This window comes from Carassius gibelio, chromosome A23, assembly GCF_023724105.1.
Source record: "Carassius gibelio isolate Cgi1373 ecotype wild population from Czech Republic chromosome A23, carGib1.2-hapl.c, whole genome shotgun sequence".
NCBI lineage: Eukaryota > Metazoa > Chordata > Actinopteri > Cypriniformes > Cyprinidae > Carassius > Carassius gibelio.
Genome location: NC_068393.1, coordinates 4,791,718 through 4,814,862, shown reverse-complemented (window position 1 = coordinate 4,814,862; position 23,145 = coordinate 4,791,718). Strand labels below are relative to the sequence as shown.

At 38.0% G+C, this 23,145-nt stretch overlaps 1 protein-coding gene across 1 annotated transcript in view; it reads right to left on the bottom strand.

Moving 5' to 3' along the window:
• The window catches only part of LOC127944152 (PR domain zinc finger protein 5), a 65,256-nt gene that overhangs the window by 17,821 nt on the left and 24,290 nt on the right, over nt 1-23,145 (bottom strand). Inside the window, exons 9-13 of the mRNA XM_052539959.1 lie at nt 22,764-22,848; nt 22,514-22,671; nt 21,524-21,617; nt 19,047-19,207; nt 14,722-14,815 (exon numbers count right to left, since the gene is read on the bottom strand). Coding sequence (XP_052395919.1) covers nt 14,722-14,815; nt 19,047-19,207; nt 21,524-21,617; nt 22,514-22,671; nt 22,764-22,848 — 592 coding nt within the window. The remainder of the gene's footprint in view (nt 1-14,721; nt 14,816-19,046; nt 19,208-21,523; nt 21,618-22,513; nt 22,672-22,763; nt 22,849-23,145) is intronic.

Sequence of the window (23,145 nt, the reverse complement as noted above, 5' to 3'; positions counted from 1 at the left end):
TTCTGATGCTCTGGCATGTTGCTTAGGAATTATTAAGATAGTTTCGGAAAATATGTAAAATATCAGGCACAAAAAAACATGAGATCCAGCCATCACCAGCAGGAAGTGCAGATAAATCCAGGCACGTGAAACAAAGCTCTTTTCTCATTATGGGCCTTTATGGGCTAATGAAATAAGGGTTTTCTGGATAGAGAATGGCTCCCTTCGGAATAAGTAATGAGCCTGGCAATTGGGGCAGCCCCACAGAGAAACGTGAAATGGCAAAACATAACTTAATAAAACATTGCCTTCAGAGAGATGCCAACTGCTGTGTTCCCGTGTGTGTCGTGATTGTGCAACAATCCCTTTCTAATTTGCTTTCGCCTTCTTTTTAATGCGGTCTCTCGAGGGAATAACTGTTGGATTCAAAAAGAAGTATGTACAGTAGATTAATTAGATAAACAAAGAGGTTGGCGAGGAGAACATATTTGCTGCCCTTTGAATAATAAGGTTAATTAGCTCAGCTTCAAGGAGAATGCACATGTAAGATGTTCATTAAACATGAGACAGCTCTCCAAATGAATCTGCCGAGATGTTACTAATGATCTGTTATGGTGCTGATTTGATGGTGACAAGTTTCCCTCATACTTCCAAAATCTGGATGCAATGCAGCACTCCGCATAGTCCACCAAGCACAGTTCTTCGTAATGGAAAAATGATGCTTTCCACATCCTTCAAAGCATTTCTATAAATGGTTTTAGGACAACACGCACATACAAGAAAATCTTGAAACTGGTCTTCACCAGCTGCATGTTAATACCACATCTCACATCCCCATCTATCTCTTAAGATGAAGTGGTTTACTCTTTTTTTTTTTGGTTTTGGTCTGCATTCGGGTGTGTATTTATGCCTTTAAGAAACATCCTCACCCTGTAAAGCTATTTATCACCACTGCATCCATTGAAGTAAAGTTGATGTGTCTTGCATGGCTTGATGAACTTTCATGAAGCAGTATCGGTTTAAAGGTCAGCGTATTGACAAACAAGTCAATGTACTTCACAGATGTTCTTGGTTACATCAGAAGGAGATCCATCATAATAAGTAGGGTACTGGGTTAGAGCCTGTCTTAGAACATTAGAAGAGGGATCCAGTGAGATAGTGTTCAGTCTGGGCCCTGGGTCGAGGGATTTGAGCATCTGTCAAGTCTGTAAAACAGGGATTAGCTCAGGACAAAAAGAGCCTGTGCTCTCATGAGCAGATGGAATTGAGGAAGACCATTCCTGACTGAAATGATGCCACTTCTTCCACAGTCTTAAGGGCTGGTCAAACTAGACTTTAAACATGCAAAATTATTTCGGACGCCGCTGCGAATAAGGGCGGGTGCAAGATAAAATGGTCTCTCCTCAATTATTACAACATGGATTAATATGTGCTTGTAATGTGTTTTTGCAACGGCGTCGAAAGTGTCTTATTTGTACTCTCTGTATCTCTCTATATATAAATATATACACCCCAAGCAATAAAAAAATATAAAACGTCCTCATTCAAATGTATCATCTGTTCCTGTTTCCACTGACACTGCGAACCATGCAGCTTCTTTTTTTATTTTATTTTTATAATCTTGTAAATATCAATTATATAAAATAGGACGCTGCGCTAAAGCTAAAGTTATATAGCGCTTCCTTCATGTTTGAATTTCTGTACAGAGAGGTCACACAGTGACGTATCGATCTTCTACTGGTTCCATATCTTCACGTGATGCGAATTCTCAGGTCAGAGTTCACCAAACTTGAACTTTGGAACGCAGCGAAATGCGCAATTTTTCTCATGAGCTTGCGTTTCCGGTCTGACGCATTCGCATGCATATAAATGGAAGTCAATGGAACGAAAAGTGCAGTGTGACCGCGCCATTATGCAATATAATGTTATAATAGGAGTCTCCGATATGGGGCAAATCTTTCCCTTAGGATGTTGGATTACACTGATGTAAGAGCAGCGTATAGCTCCACTAAATAGTGCACAGGGCTGTCCATACAGTACAGGTTCTTGCAGCTCAGGTTTTTAAGAACTTTCATTCTGTTTAATTTGCGGTCTAGTTGTTTTTTTTAATTCTGTCGATCATAAAAGATCGGGAAAGTTCCCCACTTCACTCATGTTCAAGTTGGTCATGCAGATCTGCACTGACCAACAGAATAGCATGCTAGGTTTAAAAGTGACTTTTTTATTCTCTATATGCTATTCACAACAGACAACAGGTCTTTTTTGAAATGTCACTAATATGAACGGTTTTGCTCCCATTTCTTTTATACTCTATGTACAATGTTTTTTTTTTTTTTATTAGTATTTCTTTATTTATTCTTGGCTGGAATTATGATTTTTGTACTTTCCCTATACATAAATAAATAAACTGTGTGTGTGTGTGTATATATATATATATATTCCTGTAAGTGCTCCAAAGGTGTGTACTGCCACTATTAAAAGTGACCTGACTGCCAGATGACATATCACACACAAAAGGAATACCTTGTTGTGGCTGTGAACTGATGCATTTTTTTTTTTTTTATTTCAGCTGCTAACTGATTTAGCATGTGTTGTAATGCGACACCGACTTTGTGTGACCCGAGTGTCTCTGCTCTCTCTCCGGATCCCCGTCAGTCCCCTGTGGCCCCAGACACCCCTGTCTGCTAATCGATCCGTTTGGCACCCCCTCGTGTGAGAGTGAGTGTGTCTGGTGAACAGATGGTTGTCCCTGTCACATGCTGAGCATTGTGCTGCTGTTACAGGGAGATCTTTGTACCTGTAACTCAGGGCCTTCAGTATGAAAGCCATTAGTCCAGTCCATTACACACTCCATCCTGGCTTCCTCTTACTAATTCCAACATTCAAAGCAGCTTAACACATTCATACACACACAGACAGTAAATGTAGGCCCGAATGCAGCTGGGTATGGACCGGCAGACTGGAATAGTGCAGTAATACAATATTGATCGATTTTGAGCAATAACTGATTAACTCTGATCAGTCACAGACACACTCAATCATTTCACTCTTGACCTAGTGATTACTGACCGACCTCCACAACTAATTTTGTGGCTGCCACACAGGCTTAAACGTTACCATGTATGTGCTGTGTTCAGTACATGTACACACACGCAGAGATGTGTAAGGACAGTCGACTAGTGGGGTCATTTTTGGCTGAAGGTGATTTTGCTTAATTAGCGAAAGTTTTCACATGATAACAGTATGAAGGCTGTTCATTTAGCAAAAACATTCAGTTTCATATGCGATTTGTCTGTTCAGACCAATGTGAATTTTTTTTTAAATAAAAATATATAGCAGGCAGGCAGGCTAAATTCAAATTCTAATTTACTCTCTGAAAGCGGGTGGCACTTATTAAAAAAAAATAATAATAAGGACTAGATAAAACAACACGAAGCAACAAAATGTACAGTAACAACAGAAACTGTTCTGGATTCTTACGCTATTCACTATCAATGCAAAATAGTCTGACAGTGTTTGTGAGCATCTCCAAGTTGCTATAGCAGTGGCTTTGAGCATGTGACCAGAAGCGTAAATCTTATTGGTTGGCCAGCTTTTTCTGCAGTGACAAGAAAAAAAGATCAGAAAAACACACACACAAAAAGAATCTGTCGCACTCATGGGAATCGAATATCTGTGCCCATCTGAACAGATGTGTTGACAGCTGTTCATTCAAAAGGAAAAGTTTATTGCAACAAACTGTCATTTTGTGAACAAAAAGAAAAAGCACTATGCAAGTCAACGGGGAACAGCAACTGAAGGTGAACTATCTATGAACTATATATATATATATATATATTAGGGGTGTAACGGTTCACAAAAGTCACGGTTTGGTTCGATACGATACACTGATGTCACGGTTCGGTTCGGTACGTTTTAGATACCGCAAAATGTAAAAACATCTCAACTTTTCAGAATGCCGCAAGTGCACCGCGGGTCATGTGACAAGAACTAACCAATCAGCTTCATCCTTTCCCGTAACAACGTTGAAAGCTCAGCCAAGATGAAGGAACAGCTGATCATAGTTGTATATGGATTGCAATTTTGAAATAAATTTAGTAGCAGAGCTACTGCAAGCGAATTTTAGTGCTGCAAATCCATTTATCCTTTGCTGAAATTTCCGCGTCTTCATGGAGAGAGCACGTCATGGTTGCTTAGCAAAGACAGACGCCTCAGGAGCACTTCTGCCCGAGCGCTTTGGAAAGAAGGAGAAAGACGCGCCTAGCGTTTTCCACGCGTTTTTAGGCGCGATATGTGAATGGCCCCTACGGCGCTCGCTCACTCAGCACGCGCTGAAGGCTCGTTGCAAAATGTCCAGAACCAGATCAGAAATAGAAGATCCTCCAATAACCAACAGGTTTGGTGTTTGGGTGCACTTTGGATTCCCTGTAAGCTATAACGGTGATGATAGAATGAATGGTAAATAGTAATGTCTCATATCCGCGGCTATAACGTAAATGAAGCCTGCCGATCGCTGCGGTGATGTCTTTTGTCCTGTTTGAATCCGTTGGAAATGTTTGCCTAAATGCTGCAGGGATAGTTTGTTGCGTGTATGTTTCTCCTTTTTTTCGTCTTTTCCCAGATACTGACACACTAAGGTGATGTCAGTGTAAATGAGTTGATGTTTCAAGTATTCCCGCTGGTGTTTTTTTGTTTTTTATTTTTTTGTATTCCCGCTGGTGTCATGTAGCAGATGCGACATACCGTTGTTGTTTTTATCCACCACTCTCTTGCCATCACCATGGCTTACAGGGAATCCAAACTGAACCCAAACACCAGACCTGTTGGTTATTGGAGGATCTTCCATTTCTGGTCTGTTAAACGAATTGGCCACCGCGTACCGTGCATGAACTGCTCGCTCACTCAGCAAGTACTGAGTGAGCGAGCACCTGACTGAGTAGCCTAACATAAACATACGTTTTTTTCTTCTTCGGGAGTTACATGGGCGTTGCCTGTTACGTCGTTTGGGTTATTGGGCAACCTTGTTGAACGCATATCATTATATTTCACTTTTTTTTTCAAATATAATTAATTAGTCCAACTAGTTCGGAACATAATGCGTACCGCATACCGAACCGAAAGCCTCGTACCGAACGGTTCAATACGAATATGCGTATCGTTACACCCCTAATATATATATATATATATATATATATATATATATATATATATATATATATATATATATATATATATATATATACAGTACAGACCGAAAGTTTGGACACACCTTCTCATTCAAAGAGTTTTCTTTATTGTCATGACTATGAAAATTGTATATATATGAAATAAACATTTGAAATATATCAGTCTGTATGCAATGAATGCATATAATATAGAAGTTTCACTTTTTGAATGGAATTAGTGAAATAACTCAACTTTTTGATGATATTCTAATTATATGACCAGCACCTGTATACATACGTGTGTGTGTGTGTGTGTGTGTGTGTGTATATATATATATATATATATATATATATATATATATATATATATATATATATATATATATATAAATAATTAAATTAAAGGAAAATGTGAAAGAGAACAAATGCATGGGTTGGGATTGACCATCATTTTGTTCTAGCATGAAAAACACTGGCCGCCCCTAATTCAAACAACCCTCCAACTAATCAGCATTGAAAAAGCGTTGTTTTGCATAGTCCTAATTTCACTGCTGTCATCAAATCAGTCAACAGTGGCAGATACAGTAACTGTGATTTTATTTTTTTCCCCAAACACATATTGAATCTGAATTCATTCAAGTGGAAAAAGCTGCTCTTCTTCTGTTGTTTGGATCCAGCCGCAGGCCGTTCAGTAGAGATGTTTATATCACACACATACATCATTTTACTGGACTGGATGGGTTTCACTTTCCAGATGTGGACGGACAGTTTGTGTGTGTGTGTGTGTGTGTGTGTGTGTGTGTGTGTGTGTGTGTGTGTGTGTGTAAGTGTGCACTGTTAGACTACTGTGAGAACACAAGCTCCTGCAGCGAGAACATCCCAAAGAATTACCCATCACTACACACACATACGCGCGTGCCTCAGCTTCCTTTAGCATTACAAGATATATGTGCAGGACTTCCTACAGCTGTGCTGTTACATTTCATGCTATCCTTCCACATCTGAGCACCATAAACATGTCACTCCAGCCCTGAGATATTACCACTTTGCATCCTCAAGGTTTAATAGTGGTTTATTGCACCACATTTTTGCAGCAAATACTTGTTTGGTAACACTTTAGTCTAGGGACCAACTCTCACTATTAACTAGTTGCTTAGTAGCATGCATATTTTATTTTATTAAGTTTTGTTTCCACCACCAGTCCATTACCCAGGAACTAGGGACTTTGGACTGGTAACCCATGTGTTTCCACAGCAGGAACCAGGATCTAAAAAAAGTTCTGGGTAAAAACTTGCCCCTCAGAAAGTCAAGATAGTACTTTTTCAATAGTCCCGAACTTTCGTGGACAGGACTTGGGTGCTGAGGAGGCTGATTATTTGAGTACACACCGCGTTGTAATTTCAACCACCATTTATTCTGATAATTTTCAAAATATGACTGTTTTTGTGTCATGAAATGTAGTTTTAAAAGTATTTCAGGATGTAGTTGTTTAAAACTCAAATCTGTGGTTTATTTATAAAGACAGCGCCTGTTTAAAAATGTTGTTACACCAATTTCGGAAACGACCAGCTCCACGCGATCAGCGGTAGCTCAGTGCTCATATTTACCGATGAGAGCAGTCTAGACTCGACTCGGCTAGTCCTTCTGACCTTTGCTGCTGGCTTCGATCACTTTTTAGTTGTAAAACATAAAATATAATTTGTAATATAATTCTGCTGTTTGCAGACTTAACGGACTTGTGTCATCCTGTCCACGTGAGTCGAACTTGCAAAGTCTGAACTACAGAGGATGCAAGTCTGAAATGTGCGTACTTTGTATTGAGAAACGTGCGCAGACCTATGTCCCCAGACTATTTGCCTAATCTTCACAGTACTTTAGACCGCGGTGGAAAGCTACAGGTCTGGGCGGAAAAGTTCTTGTGAAAAAAAAGTTCCTGGTACAAATCGTCCCCTTGGAATTATAAGGTTCTATCTGACATTTTTGTCAAAACTGAGTTATTCACATATTCTTATTCTATGTCAACGTATTTACATTATGTGATATATTTTTTTAATGCTGTGTACATTATCTGACTTTTACCTAAAACAAACAATAAGGTTTTATCTACACAGTCGAATGGAACACAATAACTTTGAAGCTCAATAACTCAAAACTACTCGGAATACAGATAGAACCTTATGATTTCAAGTGGATTAAATGTTCTGGGTAATTTCAGTGGAGTACTTAGTAGTACTTACAAAGCTCATATTAGTGTCTTATTCTAAATGACCATATTAAAGATCCCTTAATCCTACACATAACTAAACATAACAACTGCCTTACTATTAATAAGCAGCAAATTAGGCGTTTATTGAGGCAAAAGTCATAGGCAAATAGTTATTAGTTAGTTAATAGTGAGAATTGGTTCCCAAACTAAAGTATGACCTTAGACATTGAAACTCTTTCAAAGAAGTTGCATCACTAAATGAATCACTTCATAGCTTCATGACTATGGTTATTAAACCATTTATCAATCAATTAACTGGCCATAACATTTCATTTCACCACTTATGACAACAGTCATGACTAGCCAGTTTTCAACAATGGATCCTATTGTAGTTAAGCAACACTTCACCGTTAGTTTTAAGTGAGATTTAGAGCTTAGCTTATTTACAAATCAGTCACTTATAGCCATTTCTGCATACGACTTTCCACACAACATTGACAAAATGATCGGAAATTGTGTTTAAACTTTGTGGTCAGAATTTCCATCTGTCTAGAAGTAGTAAGCACTGACTACTTTATGGACATCTGTCTTACAATGTGGAATATGTTGTGTGACTAAAGCAACAGTAACTAAGAAATACCTTTCATTTCACGCCATGAACCTTGCAATCTCTGACAAATCCAGGGATCAGTTTTTCCTGAGAAACACACATTCTAAGACCAGTATCCTGTAAACACGACTTTGTTTTCCAGTGGAATGATTCGAACCTGTGCACGGTGCATCATGACCAACGGGAACTATGTAAAGCCAGGCCATTAAACTGGAATCAGACTGGATTTAAAGCAATCTATTATCATTATTGTGTGCAAAATCCATCAGTTGGTCTTTGAGCAGCGCTGAGTGGAGTGTGGATGCCCAAACTCCTGCTTTTTTAAATAGACTGTAATCCAACTGTATTGGTGTAGTACCACCCTGACTCTGCTCTATGAAACAAAAGTGAATGAAACAGACTTCTGGTAGAAAAGAAATGTGGATAAGGAAAACATGATGCTTTCATCAAGTTATTTATTTAAGTCTACAGCATAGGTCTTCAATCCTGCTCTTGGGGACCCACTGGCCTGAAGAGTTTAGCTACAACCCTAATCAAACACACCTGAAGCAGTTAATCAAGGTCTTCAAGATTACAGTTCAGGTGTGCTGAAGCAGGTTAGATGTAAAATGGGTTCTATGCATGGGATGTATAGCCTATGTACATCCAGTGAAATCTCAGGCTGCTTAAAAGCTTCCGGTCTATATTTAACCACAGCGGGAGTGCATTACCAGCTGCAATCTTTTGTCAGTGAATGCTGAGAATAAACCACTGATCTTCAATAGAGAACTGGATTGCTCATGACTTCATGAAAGTGAAGCCGCCACGCCGCCATATTGGTAATCCCTAGTATTCCCATACATTACATTGAATTAATAGGAAATCATACGAATTTAATGAGTAAACATCACCTAACAAGTCAGAGATTTTTAAATATGAAGTAGCTGTGTACATTAGTACAATGCAAACACCCTAGGCATGTAAATTGTTATTTTTTAAATTTTCCCTACTTACTAAAAAGTTACATTCATTACAGAAGCAACATCATGAACATGATAAACATCCGACGGACACGACCTCGACATACATATAACAAATGACAAAGTGCTCATTCTGAAATCTGAAGAAAGATTAATGCTTTGTGTACACATACACCTTTATTTGCCTTGTACAGTTATTCATTGTTTATATAATTTTGTTATAGTGTTTTTATCCGTACAGTACAGTAGGTGCTAAATGAAAATGATTCAAAAATGATTTTGTTAACAGCATTCATTTTGAAGCAGGTTTTGATTTAAATGGTGGTTTAATTAATTATTCATTTAGCATACAACGTTTTACATGGAAATGGTATTTGCACAATCTTGGAAAAACATAAAAACTAACCCCGTCTGACTGATTTGCTTCAGATCGGGTGATTTTAGGTCAGTGTTTTAGCTGTGACTCAATGGTGCTCTCTACCAGTAACGATTAGTAAGATGGCGGATCGAACACTTCTGGTGGCTTCACTGCCTGTTGTCAGTTTAGAAAGCGATGAGTGATCCAGTCATATATAGATCAATGGTATAAACTAATATTTATACATTTTATTGTTAGAATATAACATGAAGTATACCACAGTAATTTAATAAAAAACTTATTTAATGAACAGTTCAATAAAGTTTAAACATCTATGAGGGAGGTTTGTCCCGTTTTGTGAGGCTTCCCAAAGGTTTTTCACACTTCTCCCCTGGATGAAGAAACTCGCAGTAATTGGTTCTACATGAAGTAAGATCTAACCCTTATGATCCCATGCACACTGTATGACTATTGTGAACAGGGTCACTGTGGTTGCCGTTTATTTAAAAACCTCCTCTGTGGGTCTGGGCAATATGGGTTAACGAGTTAATAAATGATTCAACTAATAGAATAAATGAAGAAATAAATAAATAAGTACTTGCATTTCAGTACATTTCAACCATGCATTTTTTAAATAACCTTCAGGTTCAGTGTAGCCAAGCTAAGTTGCATTGTTATTAGATTCAGTGGTGTGTATTCATTTAAAAAAAAAAAAAAAAAAAAAAAAAAATCACATCCAGTCTAGATTTGTGATGTACAACCAATGGCCTTTCGGAGACATATTGGACCTGCATCCCACAACATTGGTCTTGTGACCAGAGCGAGGACAGATACAATGAGGAGTGAAATCGGAATTATAAGCAATGCAATGGTAAATATTGATATTGTATAGTTTTGTCGATGTTATTTATTTCTTACAGCAGCTGGAATAATTAAAATTGTCATTCTAGATTAACATAAACATAAACATATTAAATAGTTTTTGTGGTTAAAATAAAAACAAAATTTCGATGACAATTAAAGATTCATATGAAATCTACAGATAACGCTGATACACACTACTACACATATGTTGATGTTGTTAGCATTAAAAGTTTGAGAACAAAGTATAACAACAATTATAATTTGCAAGGTTTGACATGATCTGAACTAACTTTGCAATCGTTAGATATAATCAGCGCACTTTAATAAAATAACTTTTTTTTTTTTTCTCAGTTGGTAAGAACAAATCTGGCATTTATGGGAAACTCCTTATTTTGTGCATAATTCTGAAATACAGTAGTGATGGGATTTATGGCTCTTTGAGGGGATCCGGATCTATGAATTTCTTTGAAAAACAGCTTTTACTACAGACAATTCCACACCAGAACATTGTTATTGCACAAGAACATTTTGATTAACATTTTTAAATATTTGAAAAATATTTAAAGTAGATAAAATTAGAATAAATAAAATGGAAATGTCCACATACTATTACTACTTTGAAGGATGCGTGCACAACTAATAACTAATATCATCACGTTATAAAGGGTTGGCCTGCGCTGGGTGCGCCCCTCCCCCATAACTGTTCTGTCTCGCGGAGGAACTCATTTGTGTGCATCTGTGGGAAACACGCATAGGAAAAAAGAACGACAGAAAGAAGGACTACCCTCCAGCCGCGACTCGGCTCCCATCGGTCATGTTAATGAGCCGTTCAAAAGAATCGGTTCGTTCGCGAACGTCACAACTCTAAAGTACAGTGAATATCCACACCAGTGTGCTGACTGACAGCCACACATACATCTCAAAACAATAGATTCAATAGAGCCGGGCCGATGCACAACCCACAAGAAAAAGAGCATCGCTTGATTTAAATATAAGGCTCAGAGATTCTTTATCCCTGAAAGTCCAGTCTGATGTTGAAACTTTGGTTTAACAATGATTCCTTAGATGGTTACCTTTTTTAATGACCCACTCTATCAGTGATGTTTCTCATTGGTTTACACTAATTATTTATGTACTTGCTCAATAATCCATCCTCTGTTGGGGTTATGATTGATAAAATAAATCAATAATAATAATAATAATAATAATAATTATTATTATTATTATTATTATTATTATTATTATTATTATTATTATTGTTAATTGAAATAAAACTGCAATAAAGTATAATTATTAGATGAGAAATTTTGCTTTGGCTAAAAACTGAAATATGCTGAAACGCTAAAGTCACTCAAAATTACAATTGGAAACTGAAATGAAAATCTTAAATTTAAATAGTAAATACACACAGCAAAAATTACTTCATTATTAATAACAATTAAGCTAAAATAAAAAATAAAATGCTTATTCAAAATATTTAAAAAATTCTAATAGTTTATAATAATACTAAAATAACACTGCTCTGTATTGCATTTTCTGTACTGCAGCTTTCAATTGGTTTAATAACTTAACATCTGCCAGATTTGAATATTACTACAGTAGTGAATCTGAATTAAACAACTCTTTCCAAAGAGAGTTTTAGGAAATCTACATCCAAATCCATCCTTAAATGGCACGCTACATTCAGGGCTACATTCAGACCAAACAGGACGTAGTTCTGTGGAAACGTTTCTAGTTAATCTTAGAGAGGGTGTTCAGATCATGGATAATGTTTGGTGTCACTTTCACCTACGTCCCTCAATAGTATGTGCACTGACTTCATGGCTGAACTACTTTCACTGATGAGGGCACTAGACTAATGTGGCTTGATCTGTCCTGGAGGCAAACACATAGGCTTTTCCACACACACACACACACACACACACACTCACACACCTTATGCATCGCGGCGGTACAATGGCTCTTTTCAGTTTCGTGTAAATGAGATGTAAACCAAGGGAACTTTAGCCTCTTCCAGACCTTGACACCTCACATGATGTCATTCAGCCCTTCACATTCCGTAAGTGTTTCCTTCAGGTCCTCCTGCATTGCTCCGACCAATGGCACCACACTAACCCAGCAGAGTGTGCAAACCAAGACTAATGAATACATGTAAACAGAACATCCATTCACGCCGGAGTCCTGTGATCTGTTTGGACAGTGTTTTTAGTTCGACCTTTAAGGAGAAACACCCATTCCGTCTTAAAACAGCCCTGTCTCTATGCACTTTGACGTTCCGTACTGCATCTTAAGGATGTGACACACCATGCCGAAGGTCGGTGTTTTCAAGACGCAAAAGACGCATTATTTAGTAATCATCTTAAAACACTCAGAATTCATCATGTGAAAACTGTTTTAAAATCAGACATTGTGTTTTGATAATGGAAATAATACTTTAAATCATTTTAGGGGGTCATCTGCCTAGTGCACAGTGTCACGTGTTATTACAAAATTTACTACAATATTTTATAATAAAAAAATAATATTATTATCTTGACAAACCATATCGTTTGATAGGGCTATGTCTCAAGGTTTCATATTTGATGACAATTTTGTGATTAAGCAATATTGTGACAGAAATGTAGAAATTTTTTGGTTGTCACCCAGTGGTTATTTGTGGTATAGCACCAAAACAATTTCACCTTAACCTCGATTTGTGGAAATTAACTTAGTTTTAGATTCCAATATATATATATATAAAATGATTTAGTATTACTGAATCAACCTAAATATATTGAGTTATATCAACAAAACTCTTTTGGTGGGGGTTAAATCAGGTAAAAATGGCTCCTCAGAAGTCCTCAGAAGACTTTAAATATAAGAAACGAGTCATATGGATATTTTTTATGGGGCTTATACATAAGCTAATGAGAATACAATTATTCATAGTGCTGTTCAGTGGTACAGTTTTTGTGTTATTAAATGGAAATGAGGTGAGGGTGTATGTTTTTAAAGGTGGCTTTTGTATACCGCGCTGGCTAAAGAGCGAAATGCCATGTGGCGCCAGAGGATGACATCATCAGCACGTTGAGTTCAGCGAAGGTGAATTTGCATTATTCTCCAAAAGTCAGACGTGGCGTGAGCTGTTCTGTGCCCTGTCAGTCCAAACCCGGCATTACCAAATAAACAGCCTTGATCACACGTATAGCATATTCAGCGCTGTCTGAAAAGGAGGCGCTTTCACCACAGAAATTAAAAAGAGCTTAAAACACAGCTTTTTGGAAGTTAATGGGCGGGTGCAATGAACATTTTGTGTTTAGTTGAGCTTAAGTGCGGATCTGAGAAACAGATGGTGGGGTTTATGATCAGGTTTAGATGTTTTAATTAGGTATGATTTCATTTATAGGAAGTACTGGGTTGAGTTTAACTTTGGCAAAAAAAAACTGTGAATCAAGCTTCTAATCAAGCAGGTAAACCAAACAAACCATCTTGAGATTACCCCTTTGAACCAGAGGAGAGGCTGTCAGTGTGGGTTTAACCCCATCGAGGAGAGGTGAGCTGGGGGAAGGTCAGAGGGGTTTCCTGCTAGATCTATAGCTTGATCATTCAACACATATAATGGAATTAAGTCTTTTAAACTACACAAACTAAATCTATCAAAAAACTAAATAAAAAAAAAAAAAATGGGCTGGGGACTCGATTCTATCCATCACTTGTTGAATGGATGAATCAAGATTTATTTTATTATTATTATTTTATCCAAATTATCCAGTTAACAATTTTTTATTTTTTTTATTTTTTTTGTGGGGGGGGGGGGGGTGACTCAATACACTGGTCTCCAGCTGTATACTGAATTATTATTATTATTATTATTATTATTATTATTATTATTATTATTATTATTATTATTATTATTATTATTATTATTACTTCTGGTCAAGACCAGGTAGACAAAGATACCCCACAACACTGAAGTTTCTCAGCATGCATCGCTTTACAAAAAGAAGAGCAAATAATACTAGTGTAGTTGAAAAACTGAAAGTCAGATTTACAGGCAGCAGAGGTCAGGGGTCACAATGCAGGATGCCTACAAAGAGTGTTTCTTTCTTTCTTTCAGGCGCAACTCTCACTCTCGTCGTGTCCACTGCATTCCAGCACACACATAGTGTTTTTACTCCACTGGGCATGTGTTGGCCTTGATGAACTATGTGTGTATGCATGTGTGGGCTAGGGGTTAGAAAACAAGTCCTTATATATATGTGTGTGCGTGTGTGTGTGCGTGTGTGTGTGTGTGTGTGTGTGTGCTGTTATGGCAGCACACTGGAATGTTAAGCTCTCCACTATAAAGGCTCTTTAATGATCATGCTCTCTGTCACCATGTCCATGCAGAGATGTTCAAAAAGAGAAAGAACGAGACAGAGAAACATGCCAAATGGGTTTTTTTTCTTGAATGCATTGTCTGTATTCATGCCATGAAGTAAGCATCTAAAGTATTGCTAAAGTATCTCTGTGAGTTTTATCCAGCCTCTGGGGATCGATAAGTTCAGGACAGATGATGAGAGGACAGAATACAGTGTTCGTGTGGATGAGGAGGTCCTGACCTGTGTGGCTGCGGATGTGCACTCTCAGTGTGCCGTTACTGGCAAACTTCTGACCGCAGTACGGACAGATCTTCTCCTTCTCTCCTGTATGGGTCTAAGAGAGAGAAACACAGTACAACAGAGTGTTAACATCTGAGAACGATATTAGACTGGGGCACTTCAACAGCTCCCTTGTTGGGGTGGGGGGGATCATTACTCTTACTCACATTGTGTTTTTCTCATGCAAAGATGCCTTATGACTTTAAAAGACATAAAATAAAGTGAGTACATGGGTCACTTTTTTGGTGTTTTCCTCTTTTTTCCCCATTTAATTTAACAGCCATGGCCACTATAAGTGTTATATGTAGACCATGTGAAGACCTGTGAGCATGTGATTTATCATTATTATAATTATTGTTTTTAATGAAGTCAAAGTAGTTTAAAAAGACAATTAATATATTTTAAACTGGTACAACCCGTGTAAAAAAAATGAGATTATTTTCATATTTATTCATGTAAATTCATTCCGACCTTTATTCATAGCGTTGACATGAGCACTATTTTTAAAGTTTAAAGAAAAGGTATGAATCATATCATTTTTGGGCCGTATTCCCATAGATCTGCTGTAAACAGGTCTTATCTTTGAGCGCTGGAGAGAATAGCTGCACCAGCTCCTCCACCTCCAGCTATTTTCTCCATCTCTTTATCTTTTTCCTCTTTTCCTCCCTTCTCCGTCTCACTTCCTTTCCCGCCTCTTATCTCTCCCCTCCCATCTCAACTCCCCTTCCTCCATCTCTTCCTCTTTTCAGTCCCACATCACTCACTCATAAAGTGCAGAGAGACAGTTTAAAACAACATTACTCTTTCTGTCAAATCCTTTAAAATGCTTGTGTGATGTTGTATAAAAACCTGTACACACACACACACACAGACGCTCACATATGTCCACCAGATGAGTCTGTGTAGCATTAGATTGGGATGTGTTTGTGTCACAGAGCTGGACACGGCACTTAACATTACGGAAAACACTTCAACAGTCCTATTTTTGACTGTAGTATGACTGAAATGTCTTTGATTATTACACAGCTTCCTGCAATGCTTCATTCTGATTGGCCAATCGTAGCATTTTGCAGTAAAATAATTGTAATATACCGTACTAGTTTCATAGCTTTCATATCTTTTTCGTATCTTGCTTTTAAATCATTTAATAATTAATTAAAAGCAAATTAAATAAATATTTGTATTTATCATGGATATTGATCAGATTAAATTGTTCAAAAGTGACAAGTCATTGCAATAAAGATTCCTGTTTCAAACTAATGCTGTTCTATTCATCATAAATCCTGAAGAAAAAAGAAAAATAAGGACTAATATGAGGCAGAGCATTAAAGAATATCTCTAAAATTCAAGATATGGGGCAAAACGCCCTTTTGAGATCATGTCTAATATTTACATCACATAGTCAAGAAACATCACACGAGCTTAAGGCTGAATGATTAGAGTTATAGTTCACCCAACCAAAAATGCTAATTCTGTCATCATTTACTCACATGGTCCAAAAGAGTATAATACATTTTACCAAACAAATGATTTCTTGCTGAACTTACTTTTTGTAATCTCTGTTGGATGCTTTGCACAACAATGACTTTAAATGATCTTTTCAGAGTAATTTCTCCAAATTTGATGTGCGATTAATTAGATTAATTATTCATCACATCATGTAATTAATTTGATTAAAAATTGTAATCACTGAATGCTGAAAATACAGCTTTACATTTAATAAATACATTTAAATTTTACAATTTATTCAAATAGAAAAGTTATTTTAAATTGTTATTTTAAATGTATTTTTTTTTTAAATTACAGTATTTTATCAAATAAATGCAGTGTGAATAAGAGACATATATATGCATACACACACACACACACACACACACATATATTATATATTATATATTATTATGTGATAATCAGGCCAGCTGACTTGTGTATATTATACTTTGCGTAAACCTCTTAGGTGGTGAGAACAGTCACACACATGAGCGTATATAAAAGAGCTTTTGGCTTAAAATGTCAAGTAAAGCCCAGAATCCCTCTATCATGACTCTGTGTGTGTCAAACTGAGGAATAGTTCACCCAAAGCTTCACTCCCATTCATTCTCTGTGAGGAAAAGCAGATATTCTATAACGTGGTCTTTCATAGGGGTCCTGAAATAACACGAGAATCAATAAATGATTGCAATTTCATTTTTGGATCACTATTCTTTTATATTGCACTGTAAAATAAGTGAAATATGTTTAGCTTTGCTTTTTGTGTTTAAATATGTTCCCCACCCGTGTGTTCTTGGTCATGCTCGAATGAAAGTCCTTCCCATTGGCAAGACTGTTGTTACGATTGTTTAAAAGATTATGAAAACTGATCTTTTGAATAATATGCACTGATGAATCGTACACACAGAGATCACATTAAAATAAAGCAGCAAAATCTGCATCTGGAAATCTTTTGCCCTCACACAACATCTGTATTGTGTGGATTCCTATTAAAATGGCTAGACTCCCCAAACAATGGTAGATGTGATCACACCTTTACAGCCTTGGTTGACTGGAGAAAGCATTATTCTGGATAGAGGACTCGATTTTTAGATGGAAGCAATGATTTGAAGTTAAAAACGTCTTCACAATGGATTACAAACAGTTTTTTACTTCACGATACATTAACTGCTGGACTGGAGTGGTGTGGATTATTGTGATGTTTTTATCAGCTGTTTGGACTCTCATTCTGACGGCACCCATTCACTGCAGTGGATCCATTGATGAGCAAGTGATAGCATGCTACATTTCTCCTCTATGTTTAAGATGGACTGAGGGTGAGTAAATTGTCAACTAATTTACATTTTTGCTTTCTTTAATAAACAAACGCAAAGGGTAGAGCATATGTAGAAAGTCATGAACACATGGAGAACAAGTCCTTTGAAAACCACTTTCTGTAGAATTTAAAACTTTTTTTTTTTTTTTTTTTTTATAATGTGCACTGATGAATTGTGCACAGTAAGGGACATTTATTCAAAATAGGGTCGATTTTGATTTCATGATCACAATAGCTACTGTTTAAGAGTATCATATCAGTGATGGGGTCTCTGAAATACGGCTGGGCCTCTATTCTCTTCACTCTGTCAAAAAGTAATTGAATATGATACATTTTCTTTACTCTTGTGCCAGCAGCAGGTCACATTTCAGTCCTGTCTGAAATTAGATAACACAATGTCAAATTCAGCCCATGCTATCTCAACTGTAATCACATACGCGGCGTTAAACTTGTATAGGAGTTTGGTGTCACTGTGCGCTGTTCACATTAAGTGCTTTAACTGAAGTATGAATCGGAGATGAAATTGAATATGAAGTTGATGACATGTGAATACAATCATCCTCTGTGTGGATGGGGCAATAAATCATAATCGAGCTGTGCTCCGTTATGATTGGAGAGTTATACAATGTGCAGAATATACAAGATATAAGATGATTGTGGAATTCAGTTTCACCGTGCGTGAGAAAACACATACTGGAAACATTACTGGGCTGGATTATATGTGAGCTAACTTCGGCTGAAAAAATAAATATAGGTTTTACAACTTATATTAGAAAAGAGCAAAACTGTTTTTTATATTGAAATTGTTCCATAAAGCATAAACATTAAGCGAATTTCACAAACTGTAATTTTTCACCCCAATATGTAAGTGGAGGCATCTTGATTGCTCTGCTCAGATTGTACATTATGCTTATTTCATAGCTGCTTGGAAAATAAATGAGTTATTATATTATGTGAAAAATCAAAAAAGATATGTTAAACTAGCTCAGCTATGTTATAAACAGGTGGTCTTTAAAGACAGGATGTCACGATTAACCAATCAGGATTGTAAAATTAAATTAAATTAAATTAAATAACAGATTATTATTATTTATTTTTTTACATTTAATTTCTGGACCAACTATACAAAAATGTGAGCACGCAAACTCATGCCCAGATCAAAATGAAATCTGATTTGAGGGGAATATCTGGAACTGATTTAAATGTTTTAAAATGCTGCACAGAGCTGACAGTATTCAGGTGCAGTTTGGTTTAAATTCTTAGTCAAATAGTATAATTGTCTATTGTCAATAATGTAATGATATATGAAGCACAACTCAAACACAAGTCACTTTCAAACCAAGCAGCTTTTTGACTAGAGTTTCAAAATGTCAAAGCCTTCTGCAGAGAGTCAGCTTATGATACAAATATGAAAAGTGTTTTGACACACACGAGATATTGGATTTTACTCCGTACCAAACGTCTCTGGTTCTGAACTCACCTTCTTGTGGCTCTTGAGCACAGATGGCGTGACGAAAGCCTTCTCACACAGGTCACACTTGTACTTCTTGTGGCCATCGTGTACAACCTGAATGTGCACGTTGAGTGTGTCCTTGCGCTTGAAGGTGGCGTCACACTGGTCGCACTTAAACGTTCTCTCACCTGGATGGAGAAGAGCAGAAGAGGCACATGATTGCAGGCACAGCACCAACGGTGATTCAAGCATCACACCTGGACTCCCTGTGAGACGCCGAACTTTAGAAGAACGGTCACAGACATTGTCCCACATTTAAGAGCGCAGCTTAACAGGGACTCGCTTTATGTCCAAACCCTCTTTGCTGCCCTGAGAGTCAAAAAAATGGTCCCATTATCTTTAATTATCTTCAGAAGAAAGGGGTGTCAGCCCTCTTTTTCCTGTTGTTTTGGAAGATGGAGAGTTTAAAGAGCAGTGATAAAAGATCAGGTTAAATGTTTGTCTCTCAGAAGAGGTCACTATTCTTTTCAGAAGATGGGAGTCTGTTGATCTTCTTCAAATCCCACAAAATCGTACACCAAAAAACCTAAATATGTGCTGTGAAAACCTCTATGGCTGCTCAAACAATGCCTTCTGTAACAAACACGCAGAGGCTGTGCCAAAACTCTAGTTCTGCTCTATAAATGGCTGAATCGAGTCCAACACGTCACCACATCTAATCACCAGCAGAACAGACTGAACGCAGGGTTATAAAAACCTGGACTAAGAACAGAGTCTGTAAATGAATGAGCACGCAGGAGGCTATACCAGCCTTGTCATCACATGAGATCTTAATCTTCCTTCTTTTCCATACCAGTGAATCTCTTTATTCTTGAGGTGGTTTTGCTGGTATTTGGACACATTTCAGAGCCCATTAGGTGGTGTGCTGTCTTCTTGTAAGGAACTGGGTATGCCGTTCTGTATAGATGGATAGCTCCTGGTACAGAGCAGCTACGACCACCAACAGCATTCTGCATCAAGACATTTCTGGCAGCTGGTCCAAGATCTCACTCCACATCAGATATGTCCCCATGTCTCTCTGAGCAGCATTTCTCTCCACATCACTTCATTAACTGGACTGCTGTATGTAACATGGGTAGAGTTGAGTCAGATCTAAATGTGAGTTTGCAGTCCGTTGTGGTTTGTATTCACCATCATTACTCTGCCCTGCTGATGGAACCGACTGAAACAGATGAATATATCATAAGCACTATTCGGACGGGACTAGTTTTCTAAAGAACGTTTGAGTATTGATTCTTACCACCTGACGTCTGTGATTTTCATGTACCAATTCGGACGGGACTAACATCTCTGTGTTTATTACAGAGGTGGGAGGGTCTGATTTGTGCATCTGGCCGTATGCGTGCATTGCATTCATTAGATTCGATTAGTTGATCTGTACAGCTTAGCTAAAAGTCTATAAGATGCTACGCAAAAAGGCCCTCATGAAGACCTAAACTATAAACACACACACGTTTGTTTTTGTGAAAAGTGTGTTCATCCCATAGGTGTAATGGTTTTTATTCTGTACAAACTGTATATTCTATGGCCCTTCACCAACCCTACACCTAACCCTAACCCTCACAGGAAACTGTGCATTTTTACTTTCTCAAAAAAACTCATTCTGTATGATTTATAAGTGTTTTGAAAAATGGGGACATGGGTTATGTCCTCATAAGTCACCCTTTCCTTGTAATACCTGTGTCATACCCATTCCATTATACAGAGTTGTCCTGTCACAAAAACACGCCCACACACACACACACACACACAATGGGTGTTTGTGAAATGTTTGTAGAAGACTCACCCTACTGAGCCACTCAGGCCTTTTAAAAACGATAATGTGTGTTTAGTAGATAAGTCACAAAAACAGCTTTATTTCATAACCAAATATTGACACAGATGGATCAGATTATGTCACAGTGGGCTGTAAGTGATCACACACACACACACACACACACACACACACACACACACACACACACTGTAAAAACAGCACAGATCAGAGTTACCACACACAAATCTAAACCCACACAACACTTTGTTTCTTTCTGCCTAACCCCGGCCTACAGATACATGAAAGAGTGTGTGTGTGTGTGTGTGTGTGTGTGTGTGAGAGAGAGAGAGAGAGAGAGAGAGAGAGTCTCTGGGGAGGACAGCAGGAAATTCCTCTAGCTCAATAATCTCCGTGTGATCAGTCTAGACTGGGCAAAGCAGCGCTGAGGTCCCTCCGGCCCGGACCAGTCGGCTCCGTGAGCCCCTGCACCCGCAGACACAGAGCCCAGGGTTCAGGGGGCGCTGGGGGCCGATGGAGAGGCGCGTGTCTGTCTGGACCCGGTTTGATTTGAGTGTCAGGATACTCTGAGCTGCTCACATTTACTCACGAGTAACGGCACAAACACAGAGCACTCGTGCAGCATGTGTGTTTGGAGCGTTGTGTCTGATACACACACACACACACTTACTGGTATGAATGAGGAGGTGGCGCTGTAAGGAGAACGGGGTGCGGAACAGGGCCTTACACTCCTCACACTGGAAGGGCCTCTCCTCCGAATGAGTCTGCAGACAGAAAAACAGCTCAGAGAAGTGTTTTCTTATAAGATGAATAAACTTCTGTAATGTGACATATATCAGAGGCTTGTTGAGGTTGGTTTTACTTCAGACTTCAGGTTTTCTTTGGTGGACAATATTGACTCGGGTTGTATTAACCACAAATGAACCACGCAGAACCCCCGAGAAACCACCGGGCAAAGACCTAGAACAGCGGTTCTCAAACCAGTGGCCAGTAAATGTGGCTATAGGGGAACGCTGAAATCTTAGAATGAAAATAGGTTTTTTTTCTGTCTTCATTCACTCACCCTCGCATTGCTCCAAACCTATAAGACTTTCATTCATTTTCAAAGCACAAATTACGATTTGTAAGATCAGAAACTGGCAGATTTTGGCCCCTCCATTGTAGTTGTACAAGCAAAGTGGCATTCGTATTTAGTTCAAAACCAAAAAAATGTAGTGAATGTTAAGTTTCCTTGGTCAAATCAGCAGAAAGCAAAAGAGTTTTCATATTTACTTTCTAAAGGAAAGACTGAAGTCATTTGTTAAGCAAGCAAATATTATCCTTCTAGATCTGAACGTTGATTTCTGTGCTCTTTTCTTTATTTCACACACTCTCTGTTCAGAGCTGTGTGGGGTTTTGGGGTTAATGCCATCTGCAGGGTGTAAAGGTCAGGGGTCACACGGGGTCATTGCTGGTCATGGTTAGGCTGAAGGTTTTGATTAGGCTCCACAGTGGCTGATTGGGCTCCAGATCGCCATTAAGATAAGATGACAGCAGTTTATTTGGTCAAAAATCTGTCAGTCTCTCTGTCCATCCAACCATCTTTCTTTCCTTTGAAACTGGAACAAACGAAGGCCTCTCAAGACATCAAGAACACACACACACACACACTGATCAGTACCTTTTTGTGGTTCTTGTAGACGTTGCGGTGGGCGAACTCCTTCCAGCACAGCTTACACTTGTACGGTTTATCCTCACTGTGGATGATCTTGTGAGCCGTGGCCTGATCCAGACGCTTGAAGCTCCGGCTGCAGATGTCACAGGTGTACGGACGCTTTTCTACACACACGTCACAAATAACTAACCAACACCATCTCAGTATACCCATTTTTATGGTTGGAATTATTTGTATGTGAGTGCATGTTCTTTACCAGAGTGTGTGATCATGTGTCGCTTCAACTGATTCGTGGAGATGAACTTTTTATCGCAGTCAGTACAGTCAAATATCTCATGAACCTGAAAATACACCAAACATCATAAGACGCAAGTACAAAAATGACAAAATACTGTAAAGCTGAAAAAGGAATTTTCTGGTATTGTTGAATCACGCTAATGTCGCTTCAAACATGTATTACTTTCTTTCTTTTGTGAAACACAGAGGAAGGTATTTCAAATAAAGCTAGTAACCCACCAATTTTGGTTACCATTAAAGTCCATTGTATGGAGAAATTAAAACATTGAGGCATTTCTCAAAAAAAAAAAAAAAAAACGAATTTGAAATAACATGAGGATCCTTTAAGAAAAACAACTTTT